At 35.7% G+C, this 18,505-nt stretch overlaps 3 protein-coding genes across 4 annotated transcripts; 2 read left to right on the forward strand and 1 right to left on the reverse strand.

Annotated features, from left to right (window-relative positions):
* Positions 1–1,921: 1,921 nt before the first annotated feature.
* On the forward strand, positions 1,922–8,430 carry LOC147393760 (D111/G-patch domain-containing protein). Its single transcript, XM_086456308.1, has 11 exons — positions 1,922–2,081; positions 2,259–2,343; positions 2,451–2,530; positions 2,636–2,660; positions 2,744–2,837; positions 2,937–3,003; positions 4,109–4,226; positions 5,424–5,608; positions 6,644–6,871; positions 6,945–7,061; positions 8,185–8,430. Exons 1-11 carry the CDS (start codon positions 2,004–2,006, stop codon positions 8,248–8,250), a joined length of 1,143 nt encoding a protein of 380 aa, XP_086312434.1. The 5' UTR covers positions 1,922–2,003; the 3' UTR covers positions 8,251–8,430.
* A 1,790-nt stretch (positions 8,431–10,220) lies between these two features.
* On the forward strand, positions 10,221–11,530 carry LOC147393761 (NAD(P)-binding Rossmann-fold superfamily protein). Its single transcript, XM_086455882.1, has one exon. The coding sequence runs from the start codon at positions 10,353–10,355 to the stop codon at positions 11,367–11,369; it is 1,017 nt and encodes a 338-aa protein (XP_086312008.1). The 5' UTR covers positions 10,221–10,352; the 3' UTR covers positions 11,370–11,530.
* A 1,276-nt stretch (positions 11,531–12,806) lies between these two features.
* LOC147393762 (uncharacterized protein At3g49140-like) lies at positions 12,807–18,277 on the reverse strand. Of its 2 annotated transcripts, none has more exons than XM_086455880.1 (10): positions 18,015–18,273; positions 17,661–17,947; positions 17,431–17,533; positions 17,290–17,357; positions 17,069–17,209; positions 16,843–16,968; positions 15,400–15,756; positions 15,028–15,180; positions 14,021–14,116; positions 12,807–13,089 (listed from the first exon to the last, which is right to left on the reverse strand). In XM_086455880.1, the coding sequence occupies exons 1-10, from the start codon at positions 18,094–18,096 to the stop codon at positions 12,985–12,987; spliced, it is 1,518 nt and encodes a 505-aa protein (XP_086312006.1). In that variant the 5' UTR covers positions 18,097–18,273; the 3' UTR covers positions 12,807–12,984. The 2 variants fall into 2 exon arrangements, 1 of the variants encoding a protein (XP_086312006.1); XR_015182103.1 differs by lacking the exon at positions 12,807–13,089 and adding an exon at positions 14,399–14,921 and having other exon boundaries at positions 18,015–18,277.
* Between the last annotated feature and the right edge of the window lie 228 nt (positions 18,278–18,505).

Consider the following 18,505-nt stretch of genomic DNA (forward strand, 5'->3'; position numbering starts at 1 on the left):
ATCACTCAAAAATTAATCATCAGAGAAAATCATCTGGATAAGTTATTCCTATTAGAATAATGATCAATTGACTTCCCCTCTACTCTCCTCACATGACATGTGCTTAAAACCATAGATTTTTTCTAAAGATACACAATTACACATACCCTTAAATATGTGTATTTGTGTATCCCGAGAAATATCTATGATTCTCACTTACCACATCAGGAGGGTAGAGGGGGAGTTAAAAAATCACGACTCTTCCTATCATATGGATTTACTTTTATGGCTTGTAAATCAATAATATTTAAAACTCTATTTATGTCATCTATGATTAACAGAATTATGACCAAGAAAATTGAAAAGAGAATTCCCTTGGAGACTTGAGATATCTCCTATTCAAAGTTGGCAATCCTTGTTTTTATCATGTTTTTTTTTTAAGAATGAAATGGATATTAATTTTTTTGTGGTTTGTTGGGGGAGTTTTGAAATGAAATAAAATAAGTAAAACTTTGGGGGAATATTTTTAAATATTTTTATACGTTGGGATCGATAAACTCGTGGAAAGAAAACTTATATGTTCTCGCACAATCCCTATCATGTAAATATGAAATCCAACAATTGAGATAAAATATGTATCTTAAGAATCCATCACATTTCTAATATCCCAAAGATTTATCTCAATCATTTGATTTCTTGTAATCAAGATTGTGAATCAACATGAGTTATCTTTTCATGAGTCTATGGATCCCCACTCATTTTTTTTCTTCCCTTATCTTCATCTGTTCTAAGTTATTTAGTGAATTCAAAGGCCATTTTTAATTTTTTATCACATTAAATTTTCATTATCACACATTTATTATATAATTAAATAGATTATTTATGAATTATGAACACTTGATTTTTTTTATCATCCTCCATTAAATATATAGTATCTTTTTGTTAGCCAAGGAAGGTGGTTGGATGTCAACATGAACCATGGTTTTAAATCTCGTCCGATACATCTTGATATCGTCCATCAACAAGACAGGGTAGACAAGTCAATGTATTGAATGAGATTTAAAACTCACGCTCATTTTTCTCATTGTTGAACGAGACGTCTCAAACGTATCGAAAAACTCATCTGAGACGACTTGGTCTCGTTCACGGATGAGACGAGATATCAAAACAAGTTTTAAAACCATGGCATGAACTCTCCACACGACTTTATAAACTTAGCTAAGTTGCACCTTCAACATATACACAAAGGGGGATTCACCCTTCTCTGTCTTCACCTCTTTCAAATATGTTTTCTCACTTTGACTTATTTACATAAATGCACATTGAACAAAAATGAGTCATGCTGGAGTGACCTCAAGCTAGAACCTCATATCGCACTTCTTGACGTGAAAGTAGATAGGAATCATAAATGCTTTTTCACTCGTATCTTGATAAAAATCACTTATGGTTCCCATACACTTTCACCTCAAGAAATGCGATACGAGATTCCAACCTAAGGTCACTTTAACATTATTCAACAAAAATATAAGAATAATGTTGGAGTAACATTGACATGTACATCGTGGAGGGACATTTCTGACATGGATGTGTGTTAGAACCATAGATGCTTTTCATCGAGATACCGACTCAAAATATAAATCAAGTCGTAAGTAACATTAAAATTGACATCATGGTTGATGAAAAGTATCTATGGTTCTAACACACATCCACTTAAAAAATGTCCCCCCACTATGTCATTTTCAATGTTACTTTAACATTTTCCTATAAATACCCTTAGATACACAAATAATATAATTCCCGTTACATCAATGCACTTCACTATTGGTAACCTAGAAGTCTCATGTACATCGACGGTCTAAAATTAATGAATCATCGCACCAACTGAACATCGCGCACCACAGTAACAATTCTTCTTGTTTTAAAGACTTCGTCTCGTAAAACCTTCTCCTCCTCTCTGTTCTCTCTCTCTCTCTCTCTCTCTGAAACACAGTTTGAACACAACGAGAGAGAGGAGAGAGAGAAAGATGGCGGCACCCGAAGCTCCTCTGTGTTATGTAGGAATCGAAAGAAGGTCCGCCGCCTTTCGCCTTATGAAACAAATGGTTGGTTTCTCTTTCTTTCCATTAATCTCTCTAATCCTCAAAACATCCCAAACAACCAAAAACCAATAACATTTCCTAGATTTGTTTCAGTTTCACCTAAAAATCGGATTTTTTTATGTTACCAAGATTCAAATTCACCATGTTTTGATCTTCAAATATATATACATGAATTTCTAGGGTTGGGAAGAAGGCGAAGGACTTGGGAAAGACAAACAAGGAATTAAGAGTCACCTCAAAGTTAAAAACAAACAGGATACTACAGGTTTTCTCTCTCTCTCTCTCTCTCTTTTCCGGATTTTTTTGTTGTTTAATCCCAAATTTAATGTCACAACTTTTAGCTTAATGGGTTGTTTCTGATATTTCTAATAGGAGTTGGTTTAGAAAAAGCTATTAATAATTGGGCATTTGATACGGCACAATTCGACGATATTCTCAAAAGATTGAAAGTGGTAATAATGTTTATTCGTTATGTTTTGCAAAATCAAATAAATAATATTTGATATAGTTGTTATAGAATTATCGCTCATATAGATTCTTTTTATGGTAATTGGCAGCAAGTAGCGGATCAAGTTGATGAAGGTAAGGTTAAATGAGAACGATATTATATTCTCCCAATTTTAGTGTGAAATTGTCTTACAAGGATTATCTTTTTGTACTTATAGGTATTGAGAAAGATGATTCTCAAGTTGGGGAAGAGACGGATACAACTAAAGAAAGTCAGGATAAAGTAGCTAAGGCTACTCGTCCACAGGGGAGGTTGAGAAATTTTCATCCACTCGTTTATAAATTGTTTTTGTAATAGAAATCATATTCTATGTTGTTCACGTTTTGGTTTGTTTGGAATTTTTCAATCAGATACAAGAAAAGAGAGAGGGGGAAGCTTGTCAATGCATACTCTTCCAAGGATCTTGAGGGTATTCTTGTAAGTCGAAACATTCTTGGGGTCTTACCCACACAATTTTTGGTTTATGATTCCCTTTTATATGTAATGATAATGATTTATAGTGTTTAAGTGGAATGTTGACTAATGCATCATTATAATGTTGTCGTAGTATTGAAAAGTTAAAATTTCATATGTAGTTGAAAATTTCATATATTATTTTGAGGTAAGAAACTTGTAATACTTCTTGTGTGTAAAATTTCAAGTTATAGATGAAAGGGTCAATTTACATATATTTCACTCGTAACATCTTGTGGTTATTTGTGTCCTTATGTTGAAGGTACTGATTTGCTTGGTTGGTAAAATACACGAGTGTTGATAGTTTATACGATAGGCCTTGGTTCAAAAACTGACCTTTTTTATGGGTAAAGAGCTAGTATTTAACAAGGTGAAGTTTGGTTCAAGGGGGTTTGAACCTAGGATGTAGGAATAACTTTCCACACGTCTTACCAACTTAGTTGGCACTTCAACCACTAACTACAACTAACACGTCTTCCCAAGTCCCAACATTGTAAATTGTCATATAGAACATGGATGGTGTACCCTTATTTATTAGTGGGGTGAAATTATATAAAATGCTTATGCATCTTTTATTCTTCTTCTTCTTGAGATAGGTGGTTCAATGTAGAGTTGACTTGAAAAAGAGGATTCATATTGCAAACCCCAATATTTGGTTTTAGGTAGAGTGATATGTTTGTTGAGAATTTGAAACCCAAAACGTGATGGATAGAACTTCATCTTTGTTGAGGGATTTGGAGTGGTTTACTGGTTTTATTACTCTCTTAATATGTGCTCCATTCATGGTTGCAAGCTGTTTTAGGCATGAAATTGTTAACAATTGATGCATGAAATTGTTAACAATTGATGCATGATTTGACCTTTTTATTTTTATTTTTTATAATAGGTGCTTTTGTTATCAATTTTCTCTAGATATGTCTAATCTTAAAGGACTGCATCAGAGAGTGTTTTCTAGAAAATCCCTGAAATTTTTAGTGCTATCTAGACCGAAATGGAAATTTCAAGTTCTTTGGTGGATTGAAATTCTGTTGATTCTTAGTTACTCTTCATAATGTTATGGTATTTTCAGGTCAAAAAGGTAGAGGAGGATGCACAAACAAGTAATGAGGATGTGCGAGTAGGCTTTGATCAAGCTGGTGAATTAGAGTCAACAAAGGCACTTGGGTCTCATGCATACCATTCTGAAGGTAATTGAAATAAATATACATAAAAGTATTATTTTTCTATTTATGTTGAAATTCAGTTATTTTCCCTAATCTTTGGGATAAGGCTTTGGGGATATCCTACTGCCTGAGAAACTGGTTTTCTTTTATGAAAGTTCCGTTCTTCCATTTGTAGTTTCATTGCAGTCAAAATTCCACATAGAAATATATTTATGTAGGTAAGCAAGTTTTGTTAAAGTGAATGGTGAACCAAAGCCAGTCTACATTTCCAGATGGTCGAATAGTCAGCATAGTCAACATTTTCTCTTTGTGCTTGGTATTGGCAGTGGTTTGTTTGCCTACTTACTTAGCTCCTTGTGTCCGGGCATTCAACTAGCCAAATTGTTTTTCAGTTGACAACATTATGGGGGTTTGTATGTGCTACAAGTCTGACTTTGACCTTTGGCATTCCTAAAGCTACACAGATATAATTCCTACCAATTCTAATTAGGTCAAGAATCCACCCATTATAAACCATCACCATGAAATTTTGGTGAATCCTTCTTCCAGGAACTGACATTGCATTACAAGAACTTTGGCTCAACCTTTTCTATAATTTTTTTTATTACTAACCTTTTCTATATGTTGGACTTCATATTCGTGGTTATATTCAAATATCATGCTATTTCTCCATTTCTCAACACTCGAACAAAAAGCAAAGTGAAGAATCCTCCCACAATAGGGCCTAACTTTTAATGAGCATCAATCAAATTATTCGGTATTACCTATCATAAAACCAAACCCTAAAGAAAAAGTTTCCAAAAGTGTGATGTGAAGGGATAATGGAGAAGAAAATTATCAACTCTTCCACTACTACGTTTACATAGGAAGATCATATTAGTTACAATATTTTTCTGTTTAATCAAATGGTCCCCTGGAATTTTTATCGTGAAGGGCTGTTCAAAGAAAGAAAGCTACGATGGATGGAACTCATTGTCCTGTATAAATCTTGTCGGAAAAGAAGATCCATGTGATCCCCTAGATTCCGTGAGAGCTTATACAAAAGAAAAATCACCAAATCACCTCTATTTTACCCAAGCCATCCAACGCCATTGGCAGCCTTCCGATCAATTTGATCATTAATTTCTGGATGGGATCATTTGATGCTCCACCATTTGCTGCTTTAACTACTTTTCATCAAATTGTATTTTTCTGAAATGAAACTTCTGCCTGTTATGACAGGAAATAAAGAGAAAGATGTTTCAGTAGAATGGTGGGGCTATAAACAAGGATTTGTCTCCGGAGGTTTTCTTGGAGCACAACCTACAGCAGAGAAATCCCTGCAAAGTTCTCAAGCAGCACCTGCATCAGATAAGAGGACCGCATTTTTTGAAGAAGATCAAGAGAACCTTTATAAGCTTGTCCAGGTATTCTTTCCTTTCATCCTAGAAAACATTGTGATTTCATTTCTGGTTTTTTTTTTTTTTTTTTAGTGTCTTTTTAGCAAGCTGCCCCCCCCCCCCCCCTCCCTTTTTATTTTATTTTAAATATCTTATAAAATCAAGTGAAGGTTTTTTATGCTGCAAATATAACATTGCATATATGTATTTCTTGTCTATCCAATGCAAATCTTATAACATACTGTTGGAAAACAATTAGCTTGTTATTGATTATTTAAGGTTCATCTCCCGGCCAATGTATCCTATTTTTCAGGGTTTCCTGAGTCCAATACTATGTCCGTTTCGGTACCCTCATCAATGCAACATTGGATATAGATTTATACATCTCTTTACAAAAAGAGAGCCACTTATGAGATGGTAGGACGTGCAAAAGGCACTTGTTGCACAGGCACGCATTTCTTTTTATGCTAGTTTCTTGATGAGAGTGAATTATTAATTTCAGCTGACATTATGCGTTTTTGAATAAGCTTAATCACTATTTTGACAACCAGAAATGACGAAATTCTAAGAGGCATTTGCAAATGATAATAGAGCACATTTGGCTCCTTGGATGCATTCAACTTTTGGTACATACCTTTGCTAAGTTTGCTAGAGCTTGAGTTTGTCACGCAATTGTATATAATTAACCTTTTTTATGGGGCTGTATTTTATATGACGAATTATTGGGGGTTGAATAAATATTCTACGCCAATAGAAATATTTTTTTACCTTGAGGACCCTAGTTATAGATTTTCTAATTTGTTTTTGTATTACAAGAGACCCAGGATCAAAACCCTGCGTTCACCTTGTTACCTATGAGATAAAGAAAGGAAGTTAAAAAAAAAAAAAAAAAACCCTAATAGTAGAAATACAGTAATTGAAGGATTTATTTTTAAAAGTGGTATCATGTCGGATTTGACGGAGATATCTTGTATAGAAGAAACTAAAATATATTTACTAGGCTACAAATGAGATTACCTTGGTTAAGGACAACTTTTGATGCTAATCATGTTTACTCTGCAGGAAAAATCCACAACTGGAAAGCAAGGATTAGGCATCAAAGACCGAACGAAGAAAATAGCTGGCTCCAATTGGAAGGGAAAGAAAACGTCTTTTAGCGACAGTGAAGGCGAGAAATCTGCTGATCTTAGTTCTCCAGAAAAGCGAAAACATAGTGAGGTTCTAGAAATTGAAGAGAACGACGAACCAAAAGTAAAGTTGAAAAAGCTATGTAAACAGCTTCTTCGCCAGGTGATTCTCTTAAGATTGTAGGCCTTTTAAAGTTGTTAGTTGATACTCTCCACTGACTCAATGCTTAATGCAGATTCCTGATGAGTCACTTAAGCTGAGGCAGCTTAAAGTACTTATTGAGGCACATTCGCCTTCTATGTTCTCTGGCTTCTCTTCAAAGAGGGATTCTCTCTCATACTTGAAGAGAAAGGTATGATTCTCCAAATACCTCGAAACGATTGTTTAAGTTTGCATCAAGTAATTTTGGGAGTCTCACAAGCAGTTGTTTCTTTCTTTCCTTTTTCTCCCTTCTCGTTAATAGATTCTGCTTCTGTTGTCTGCCATAGCGCTGCTGCTTTTTTTCCTTTATTTGTACATTTATGCAAACTTATCTCTAGCTGAATACAATGGCATTTTGGAAAATATAATTTTAGGAGCTTTTCTACCTTTCTCTATTTGTATTTATTACAAGAATAAAAAGAAGGGTCGTTATAATCTGACACCCCCTCTGACATATGCCCCCATCACAGAACTGTAGATCATTTGTCTCGGGATACACAAGAAATGATTTATGGTTCTGTGTATCCTGATGCTAATGATCTACGGTTCTGTGATGGGGGGGTGTATGTCAGAGGGGGGTGTCAGAAAAATCATTATTCTAAAAAGAATAATCTGTATTAGTCTTTAATCCATTAGGGGTGCAGATGGGGCGCCTTCTGACTTGTTACTCTAAACATTATTTCCTTTAACTAAAGAAAAGCACTTTCCTTAGACTTGAAAAAGAAAAAATATTCAAACAACTATGTGATCACCCAAATCTAGATGAGGTCTATACTACTGGTTGCTTGTTGAAGAGCACTTGAGGGCATGCATTCAAATGTTTGTATCTTTTCTATGTTCATAGTGATCGAACACTGTTGTTCCTTTCATCTGAGTATCTGAAAAACCACCAAACCCTTGTTTCAGATATGTTTGGAAGGCTTATGCCGGGTTCGTCTCTTGTCCAGTAGCCATTCTGAGTGGAGATGGGGTTTTCAGGGAATTTTTTTTCTTTTCAAAGTTGTTAAAATTTGTCCTCTACAACCCCGTGGCATCGGATTATGTTTTTGGACACCACATTGTGAGCTCACGACCCTTATAGCAAAGATTTGAAATCTCTTAGTCAACCTAACCTGACTCTTTGACTAGATGGGGTGAATATGTTTCAGCTGGAAAGAAGAATAAAAGCATTGAATTATGAAAATTTTATGAATGTTCTCAATGAATGATTGTAAATATGAATGTTAGAGGAATAAATTCTGTCATTACGACTTATTTGTGTTTTGTGGGTGCAGTTAGAAGGCAGCGGGAAATTTTGCGTGAAAGGGAAAAGAGTGGGTCTCTCATTGAAGAGGGGCTGAAGATTTTGTAATAGGTACTTAGAGAAGCTTGTATCGATTTGTATACAACATTGTTGAGATTGGATAAAAGAAGCCTGATATTATTTATTCTTCATTTGTTTGAAGTTAATGAATTAGATTAGGGATTGGAAATGTAATGGTTACTTTATGTTATTTGACTAATGCAAGTTTGCTTCCTTACTTCCATCTTTTAGAGATTGAATAAGGATTCTATATGAATCATTCCCCCCCTCTTTTTCTATACCAAGTACTTGTTCGGATGGATAGAAAATCTTTGTTTTTTTTTTTTTTTTGGTCTTTTGATTTTAATCTATATTTCGTTCAGTTAATCTCCCTAGCGTAATGATCCTTCAACCAGTTTTATTTTGGTATGGGAATCTTGGACGAAGGCCTCGTAAGTGAGAAATGGTATGATGCCCCCCCTTTGACATACACTCCCATCATAGAACCGTAGATCATTTGCCTCAGGATGCACAATAAAAAGATTTATGATTGTGTATCCCGAAGCAAATTATCTATGATTTTGTGATGGGGGCGAATGTCAGAGGGGCTGTCAGAAAAATCATTATTCTATATTTTTATAAGATGAAAATGAAAATATTTAAACCATTCCAAAACTAGGCTAAGTTTTAAAGAATATATCATCTGATTTTAACTAGATTTTGGTGGGTAATAAAATGGGTCAAATCTAAATATATCCACATTCAGATCCAGATTTTTTTCCTTTTGCGTACACTGAAATGGGATCCGACCCATCCAAATTATTTGATACGGGTCAAACTGGATTAATTCTAGGCCCTTCGATATTTTTGCCTAGTTTTACGTTTTTTTTTTTGCAAGTTTATAATTTTGTTATATTTTACCATTCTAACTATTTCGTTTTATAAGAATCAATATTATAGAAATGAAAAAAAAAAGAACCCTCTGACATGCGCCATCATCACAAAATCATAGATTAGTTGCCTCGGGATACACGAGAAAAAGATTTATAATCATACGTATCCGGATGCAACTAATCTACTCTGTGATGGGGTGGGGTGGGGGTGAAAATCATTACACATAATAATAATAATAATAATAATAATAATAATAATAATAAATAAAAAGAATATTTTAAGAAACTTAAATCAAAATAATATAACATTTTGGTTCTCCATGGATCTATGATTAGATCAATATGATATCTAAGTAGGGTCAAAGGGCATTAAATCTTTAAATTTGGATCTACTCCAAGGATTCAAACACAACAAATTCAATTTTAAATTCGTTCTTATTTTGAGTCAAGTTTGAAGTCTTAATCCATTTTATGCAATAGAGTTAGGATATATTTGATTGCATGAAAAGTGAATTTTCATGAAATTTGAAATCCATGAAAAAATAATGTTAGAAAATAGGTAGGGTTGAAAAATTAAATTCTATTGTTTAATTTTACTTGGATAAAATCATAAAAAAATTATTTAAGATAGATGAAGAAAAAAAAAAAAAAGAAAAAAAGAAGAAAAAAGAAGATGAGAGGAGAGGGAGAGACTTGGAAAATGATAAGAGGGAGGGGGATGACGACAGCGACAACGACAGAGATGAGGGAAGGAGAAGGAGAAAAGAGAGAGAGAAAGAGAGAATGTAATCGGAAATAGTGATGACGGTGACAACAACGAGATTAATGTAATAGTGGAGATATGAATGAGAAAGAAAAAGAAGAGATTTTGGGAGTGAAAAATATAAGTTAATTTCACTTTCCCACCTATATGAGTGGGAAAGTAAAATTTACGTTTTGGTGGACTTTTTGATTATTGGAATGGAAAATCATTTTCATGAAAAAATACAATCAAGCACATGAAAAATGTTATTTTCTATGAAAACTGATTTTCCACCCTATTTTTCACGTGTAATCAAACGTACCCTTAAGAGGCAAGGTTGAACTTTCTGAACAAGGAGAAATTTCTAATTTTCATGAATGATGAAGGAGGTAACCAAACAATACCCAAAATATTGGTTCCTTATTCCATGTTATGTGATTGTTTTTCCATTTTTTCTTGTTGACGTTACTTGTTAGTCTTGCAAGTAGACTACACAGAAGAAAGAAACCTTCAAAGCTTCCATTAATGGCGGCCAGAGAAGAACCAAACGATCAGAAACCCAATAACAGTGTTACAGCTCCAATCTTCCTCGACAATGGCGTCTTACGTTCTCTCCTCTCTTACCCATCTCTCCTCCAACATCTTCAAACATCTCTTCCCTTAGTTTCCACCACAGTTCAATCCCCAATTCGCCAACACCACTCCATCAACCCTTCATCATCTCTACTTCTCATGCCATCTTGGTCAATTTCTCCTTCTCTGCCCTACATAGGTGTCAAGATCGTAACCTCTTATCCCCAAAATTCCTCTCGAAACTTACCTGGAATCCATGCAAGTTATCTCCTTTTTGATTCGATTACAGGAAGAACTCTAGCTGTAATGGATGGAACCGAATTGACACTCTGGAGAACTTCATGTGTGTCAGCTTTAGCTTCTAAATTCTTATCTAGAGAGGATTCTGAGGTTCTTGTGATGATCGGATCAGGTTCTTTAGCTCCCCATCTTATTAGATCTCATCTCTCTGTTAGACCCAATTTGAAAAAAGTGATTATCTGGAATCGAAGAGCAGAAAAAGCTCGAATCTTGGTTGAAAATTTGAAAAAAGAAGAGATGGGTGATGTTCAGATTGAGCATGGAGAGTGTTTGGAGGAGATTGTAGGGTTGGCCGACATTATAAGCTGTGCGACGAGTTCTGAGAATCCAATTGTGAAGGGTGAGGCATTGAAGGTTGGTGCACATTTGGATTTGGTGGGATCTTTTACGCCTTCGATGAGAGAATGTGATGATGAGGCTGTTAAGAGAGGAAGAGTTTTTGTTGATTGTGAGGCAGCCATGGTTGAAGCAGGGGAATTGGTGGGTGCTTTTGAGAGAAGGGTTGTGGAAGAGATTGGTGGAACATTGGTTGATTTGATTAAAGGAGAGAAGATTGGAAGGAGAGGTACTGAGGAGATAACTGTGTTTAAGTCTGTTGGTTCTGCAATTGTGGACATTGTAAGTGCTCAATTGGTGTATGAGACTTACTTGCATAAGAATCATCTCTGATTCCTGTTTTTCTTTCTTTTTTTACTGTCTTTTACATCCATTTGTGATCTGTTATGTTAGAATTGAGAAAGCTAGAGACTCCAATTCTCAAACATTTTTAGACTCTTATTGGATTATTTAACTTATATCTGTAAATGATCAGATTGGATCGTGTTGGCTTATATTGTGGTTTCTTTATGTTGTTGGCCTTTTCGCTTGCTTGTCAATGTGTTATATAGTTTTGTTCTTGTTTGGAAGGCCCTTAATCTCTGTATTACAATCTTAAGTAGCTAACTAGTTGTCCAAGATGTAGATTTTACCAGCCTGAGAATGAATGAATCTGTCGAATAAGCCTCAACATCCAAATTTTTTGCTACTCCCATTTTCAAGACATGAATGAATCACCCTTGTTCCTTCCAAGGTGTCATTTTTTGTGTGGCTTGCTTCCTTGGGGAGGATCCTCACCTTGGACAACTTGATAATCCGGGGATGGACTACCCCCAATTTATGCTGCTTATGTTTGAGGAATGGGAAATCTGCTAACCACATTTTAATTCATTGTTCTTTTGCTCAGGAAATTTGATTGTTCTTTCTGACCCGTTTTAAGGTTGAGTGGGTCTTCCCTTATTCTTTCTTTTCTCTTTTGAAAGGGTGGAGTTTTAATATCTTTTCTCTTAGTAAGAGACATCTTTGGATTATCCTTCCTTCAACCATTGCTTGAGGTCTCTGGAGAGAGAGAGAGAGAGAGAGAGAGAGAGAAACAAAGGGGGTGTCCCAAAACAAGGAAAGTACATCCCAATCGGTGATTATGGAAATTTTGGACCTTCTATGTCTTTGGTCGAAGTTGAACAAGGGCTATGTGGGAGTTTCATTCCAGGACTTTGTTTTCAGATGGGATTCCCTGTTTTTATTTTGTTTGTTTTTTATTTTCTTCTTTTTCCTTTTATGGGGTCCTCCTCAGCCACCTTTTCTTTCAATTAATAAAAAATTTACACTTGAAAAAAAAAGAAATGAATGAAAGGACTTAAAACTGGAATTCACAATTAGGATCAACAAAAGACATTAACACTACAGATTATGTGTACAAATTGTAACTCGAAATATCTAGTTTAAGGGAATCTTCCATGATAGATTGAATAAATTTTCAGGGTAGGGATTTAGAGTTAGATTGATCTATTGTAAAAAAACCTATAATCAAAGTTGTGCAGAGTGTTCTTCTTTTTTTTCTCCTTTCTAGGCATGTGTACGAGTGTGTTGTGGAGACGATACTTCAATGTCAGGTATTTGGACCCCACCATTTGCCAATCAAACTCTGCAGGATTTAATTCCTTTTACAATCTCTCTTTTTTCAGATTTTCCAAGTGTGTTCAATGCATAGCCACAGTGTCGGTCTCAGTTTAGGCACCTTAGAATTGGTTAAACCAGCATACAATAGTGAGAAAATAAAGCTTCGCAATATGGACCAAAAAATGGGAAGGCACTGGATTTCCAATTACCATCTGTATTTCACAAAATAACATATAGAAATTGCGAGTCTACGCAAGGAATTGCTGACCAGTTAAAATGTGGTTGTTAGTGCGCAAAGAGAATACAAAAACCACACAAGAAACAAACTGCAATGCAGAATCCTACACTGTCAGCATTCCTTTTGACGAGCTTCTTCTCGCTTTTGTGGCTTGGGATGAATCCTTGGGAACAATAGATCACGAAGTTGTCTCTCAGCACTATACTCTGAAGTGGCCTGTAAATAAATTTCATTTAGTACAAAATTGAAGAGTTCTAGCTGAGGACTCATCCCACCCATCACATTTCAAAATATGCTTGGCTCATGAGAAAGGTGTCGAATAATCAAAAAGCATCAGAACATAAGACAATACCTTTGGAGTCAAAATACATTCTACTAGGGCTTAGTCCTCTCAGTTTTGGGGGATAGGAATACAGTTTAGGCAATAACAATACAAGCTCCATTGAACTTCATATAAGTTTGGCAGCTATTCGAGTGAGTTAGGATCACCCTACAAAGTGATGTCTTCAAGTGTCTACCACACCCTCAGAAATTATAAATATTGTGTTTGAATAATGATTTTCTGACTTCCCCCTCCCCCATACTCTCCTGACGTGGTATGTGTTAGAACCATATTTTTTTTCTCGAGATACACAACTGCACATATTTATGGGGATGTGCAACTGTGTATCTTGAGGAAAGTCTATGGTCCTAGCACATGCCACGACAGGAGTGTGTGGGGGAGTATGTCAGAAGGGAGGGAGTCAGAAAATCAAGACTCTTTGTGTTTATCCAGTTTTTCATCTCCCAAGCCATGCAACAAGTCAACTCAAGAGGAGATTAAAGTGTAGTTAATGACATTTATAACTATTTTAGCGCTAATGTAGCAGGAGCTTGCCACTGACACTATTATATAGGAGCCTACATTGCGGTCATAGACACCACAATTGTTTTAGGTTTTCCTAAGAAAGTGTAATATTTTACTTCCTTAAAAGATTAAAGATCTAGAATCAAGGTGCGTATGGTGTTTTTCCCCCCATCTATAATAGAAAAAGTTTTATAAACCGATATCATTTGAGTAACAGTGCAAAAGAGGTTAGGAATAAAGTAAACATATAATCAGATGCTAGACAAAAAGTGCCATCACCAAGTAACAATTGTTACATACCCTTGTATTAAATGCAAATCGCAAGGTTTGGACTTGAGTTCCTGAGCAAACTCTCAAGTCAAAACCAAGGGAATCTACACCAATGAGTCTAGTATCCTGTAATAAAATCACAATGAAGTTTTAGATATCAGAGCTATCAATGAAGAAGGTTCACTCATGACATATCTAAACAGGACAACCCAGAAATGTTTGAAAGGCACGATAGACTTCGCATATGCAACTTTTCCAGTGACATTACATGCCAAGCATAACTATGTATGTTAATACCGAAATTAGGTTTCTTATTAGTCAATTTTGGCCATTCACAAATAGAACCCCAGGATGCATGCACTGCCAATGGTCACATGAACAATCAAGAAGAAGATGGATAGAACATACCTCAAAAGGCCATGAAAATAAAAAGTTCTTGATAATGAAAGGTGTTCCACATATGTTCATACAAATTCCAGGAAGTGGTAGCATATACCAACATATAACAACAGCAGCAAATATGAACAAGAGCAAAGAGAAGCAACAGAATCCAAGATTGATTCAGTATCCAAACTATGTATTTCAATATGGCACAGATGAAGATGTTAAGATCGGTGATTGGAAAGACTAAGAAAGATAAAATTACAAATGGAAGCATTCAAGAAAATGTAGTAGTAGTTCCAATTGGCGATTAACTAAAAAAAGTCGATTGAGATGGCTTGGGCACATTTAGCGAAGGAAATTACAGCCCTGATTAGAAGGAATATGCAAGTTGAGGGTGCTAAAAGATGTGGGTTGAGATAGTGAAAGCAGATATGAACAGACTTTCAATAATAGAAGACGGACATAATTGAAATGGAGGAACATAATTCATTCAGCAGATCCCAAATCTTTGTTATAAGGCTTCGATTTTGCATTAAACTTCCAAGAACTGCAAGGTGAATTAAACTTTAATGTCCCTTAGATTTTTGCATAAATCAATCAAATTTTACTGCAAGAGATGCAGAAGCTTATTGACAAGCATGATTGGGTATTACCTCTACTTGAAGACCCTTGATTCTCCAGCAGAGAGACTTGAGGGCTTGTATGGTCTTCTCTCCTCCAGCTTTCAAGCGGGATATAATTTTGGCTGCCGAATGTGCTATGGCATCTGGGTGAGCTTTCCGAAAATCTTGTACCTCCACAACAGTCTGTAGAAAAGTGGGAACAAGTTCATCATGAAGACCAACTCAGGGAGTTGAGTATAATGTTCCAACGATTTGAGATTAGGCATTGGTACATGTTCATTAGCTTGTTCTCTACTCAACTGATCAAGAACAAATACACAAGGCACTAAATTGGGTTTGCTGCTCAGTGCAAATCCTGGGATCTATGAAACAAACAAATTAATGGAAGAACTCAGAACATGCCTGATTTCCATGTGGAGAAACCAGTAGAATCTTAGTCATCTCTAGCTTGTAAAATGAAGTCCCAATTCGCAGATTTTCATCTTTCTCTAGTTCCACTGCCCAGATAGAACCATCTTTAGACAAAGCTCTGAAATCGGACTTATGTTCATGACCATTAATGCCAAGGTCATCTACATTGTCTTCCACAATTTTCCCGACCTGACTTGTATCATCATCATCATTATTAGTGCATGAATGGTCTGTTATGTTCTTCCGTATAACAGACTGCTCTTCAATAAAGGCAGGTCGTAGAAGTCCTTGGATAGCAATACCAGAAGAAGTTTGATCCATCCAATCCATAGGATCATCTGTTGTGACCTGAACAAGCATAACTAAGTTGCATGAATCATGACAAAATATGGTTAAAACTTTGTTACTTCGAAAATGCTAACAGGATCATAATCATTTGTTGGGTATTTGGAAGTAGCAAAATAGCCTCACTTTGGAAGGTAAGGATCACAATCTTCATAAGGTTATCATTTCTATTCTTGGGTTTATAATTTTCTGGTATAAGCAATTTGAGGAGTTTAAGTTCAATTCTCTCTCGATACGTTCCTAAAAAAATCCGATTCGTGCGGATTCTTCCCCCAACTAACGAAGAGATCTTGGCGGAATTGCCACATATGAAATTGAGCACAATTTTGCAAAGAAATACCGCACGTGTTTCTCGCGAAGAGATGGGAAACATGCTCAATATCATTTGATTGAATAGTTGACTCAGCTCCTTGTTGTTTGAAGAAACCCTCCACTTCAATTGGTCGAAGACTTTCTTTTCAATTGGGGAATGTTTGTAATGAAAATGAGTAGCGTCCATGGTTTTAAATCTCAAATTCTCGTCCGAGACCAATAGACACAACGTCTCACATCTGCAGAATCTCGCTAGATAAACGAGTTGACTTGGACAATATTTTGAAAATCCCGACTGAGTCAGTAAAACTTGTCCAAGTCAACCGGGAATTTGTATATTTAAATAAAAAATAATTAATATTTTTAGAATTTAAATTTTTACTATCTACATAAAATATGATTTTATAATAAAACATCGTCTAATCTACCTTACTTTATAAAAAAAATTATAATTATTTTCATATATATATATATGAATAAATAATTACCATCCGTGTTAAAGGGTTTATCTTGTCTAAGACAACTTGGTCTCGTCCGTGGACAAGACCAGACATCAAACCGAGATTGGAAACCATGATAGTGTCTCAGTGTGCTTTGAGTTCATTTCATATTTCCTTTCTTCTTATAAGGTAGGTCATCTTGTTTTATCTATATTTGTAGAAAAAGATGGAGTTTCCAACACGGGTAACAACCTCCATTTTATATATAGATCATACATAGCATGACACAATTTCATGTCAACCTTCCAAGAACATTTTCTATTTTATAACCATTTACCTCGGCCATCTTTTTGGCAAAGTACATCGGATGAGAAGAACGCATTGTCTCCAATTTCGCCCAATCCCCAAGTGTCTCATCATCCCCTTCATCTTCCTCATCATCATCAAGGATGGAAACCCAATCCTGCAATCAAAATTATGTAAAATAAGCTGAAGAATCCCAAATAGTTTATTTTCACCTCACCAACAAAGCCACTACAATTAATCCCAAAAAGAATCTTCACCTCATCCAGTTCATCGTCGTCATCACCATCTTCATCATCATCATCACCACCATCTTCAGAAATCTCTTCAATGCCAAAATCAGCTGATCCTAATTCCATCTCACTAAGCATTTCTGTGGTATCCAATCCTATTATTACTTGCTGCATTATACACAAAAATTAAAATTTTAAAAAATTAATTTAAAAGAAAAAACACATGAATGAGCGAAGAATCTGATTACCACAAAGTTGTTTTCAGTGGTAAGAGATTGCAGAATGTCTTCATCATCATTCACCTCGAAATAAATATCTGAGAGAAATACGAATCCCAACGTAAGAATAACTAAAAATGAGGATCATTAAACAGCAATTCTACAACTTACTTCCATTTTCATCTGATAAATAAGGCAAATCTGGCCAGAAAATGTTCTCGTGAACTTCATCATTAACCAATCCAGAAAACATTAGTGTTGCTTTGCTGTTTACCTGCATAAATGCCCAAAAAAACTCATTTTTTTCGACAAACAAAAAAAAAAAAATTACGAATCGATTTTCAATAACGCTTAAACCTATAATCCTAGATTCAATGAGAGAAGTATATCTACTCTAGTACCTCAATTAGAGTTCGAGTTGTTTCTGCTGCACTAAGACTTGCATCTTCGTTGTTCTCGGATGTTGATTCTTCAATTTCCTCATAGGGATGATAGTTCTGTGATTCATTAATCAGTCGAGGATCCGACTCTGAGCTTGAAAACTCGGATTTAGCTCGAATTCTGTTTTTGAGGAAATTTGTTCTTGATCTGAAAGAACAACTATCGATCAATCTCGGAGTTGACGCCGGACGCCGAGAAGAGAAGTGTACGCCGGTGGCGTCGTCCGAGATCCACCATGGTCGATAACCTGAGATGAATTGTCGAAAAAAGTAACGAAATTGTTGCAGAAGAGAGAGATAGAGAGAGAGAGTTACTTGTGATGACGAAGGAGGAGGCACCAATGCTGGTGGTGGCGGTGCGAGATCCAAGGGTCAGGGATGACTCAAACATCATCATTGCTGTTCTGTTCGGTATATCAGTTTGGGGCGAGAGTTTCTTGTGTCCTCTCTAGTAGTCTAGTTTAGATATGGTGAAATCTGAGTGTATCGGACATTGGATGAGAATCTGAGATAGGTGCGGATATGCCCGTAAGCCGTAAAGGCGTAAGTTAAGGAAATTTAAGGTGTTGATAACTAACATCTGTGTCGCGTGTTCGTAAATGCCAATTATTGCAGCGAGGCACACTCGTCTATCTATTTGTCTCCATCATTTGGACAAAAATCAAGTTCCACGTGTCTTACTCTCACCCTCACATTTAGTGGACCAAAGCTAAAGTCATTCTAACTTGTTTAAGGCAATCCACCACCAAAGTCATAGCAAAAACAAGTCTTTGTAGGGTAATTGTCATTGCTTATGAACCCGATCT

Source organism: Akebia trifoliata, chromosome 10 (genome assembly GCF_017979445.1).
Source record: "Akebia trifoliata isolate Shusen 1 chromosome 10, ASM1797944v1, whole genome shotgun sequence".
Lineage (NCBI taxonomy): Eukaryota > Viridiplantae > Streptophyta > Magnoliopsida > Ranunculales > Lardizabalaceae > Akebia > Akebia trifoliata.